The sequence below is a fragment of the Fulmarus glacialis genome, unplaced genomic scaffold, assembly GCF_000690835.1.
Source record: "Fulmarus glacialis isolate BGI_N327 unplaced genomic scaffold, ASM69083v1 scaffold27657, whole genome shotgun sequence".
Taxonomy (NCBI): domain Eukaryota; kingdom Metazoa; phylum Chordata; class Aves; order Procellariiformes; family Procellariidae; genus Fulmarus; species Fulmarus glacialis.
Window position 1 is genome coordinate 6,616 of NW_009221687.1, and position 799 is coordinate 7,414.

Sequence of the window (799 nt, forward strand, 5' to 3'; positions counted from 1 at the left end):
ACATATTAATATTTCATCCTTCTCACACTCTGTGAAGCCCCGTATTAAAAAAAAAAAAAAAAAGGCCTGAACAATCAAATTGAGCAGTTCTGTTTTGGACCAACAATATGATTGCGCCCTGGACAAACAGGACATATCAACAGTCACATCAACACAACACTACTACTTGAGCTAAGAGATGCACAAAGAAAACTTACCATTAGAGGGAAGCTTAGTCTTCAGTTTTAAACTTGCCACTGATGTAGGGAACATACTGAAGGACCAGCTTCCAGTCCGTGAACCATATTAAACCAGTACCAGCTACACCACCCCATGTAACGAGGGTGGGAGTCCTAAAGGAGAGACACACACACGTGCAGGTAAACAACATTAATTCTCCACTGTGAAAGGTCTGGCAAATGCTCATCACTAAGGTACCTGGGAAAGCAATTGCAATCAAGAAAAAAGCTTGGCAGAGATCTTGAAAGAATCTCGCATACACAGCAAAGTATTAGTCCCCAGGGCGGTGAAGATATTTTACAGGAAAGGATTGATATGCTTTTATTTTAAAAGGGCATTACCAAGTTAAGAAAAGACACGCTTATTTGTTTAACTATTCTACCGCTATAGCTCACGAACCCTTTACTCTGGCCCGCAGGTTACTTCATTCTCCCTCATGCAACTCTGCAAAGCGGCACCCAGTGGCACTGCGACAAACATTTACAGCTCTGAAACACTGTGAAGACAAACAGAGCAATCCGGAGGCCAAACCCACCTCAGGCAAACCACCGCCAGGCAGACACCACCCACCCCCCCCAGT

General features: G+C 43.9%; 1 protein-coding gene across 1 annotated transcript; it reads right to left on the reverse strand.

Moving 5' to 3' along the window:
• Positions 1 to 211: 211 nt before the first annotated feature.
• LOC104069679 (cytochrome b-c1 complex subunit 10) lies at positions 212 to 332 on the reverse strand (the record flags this gene model as incomplete). Its single annotated transcript, XM_009581204.1, has 1 exon — positions 212 to 332. A coding segment is annotated over one exon (121 nt), but the record flags the coding sequence as incomplete, so codon positions are not given.
• Positions 333 to 799: the final 467 nt, after the last annotated feature.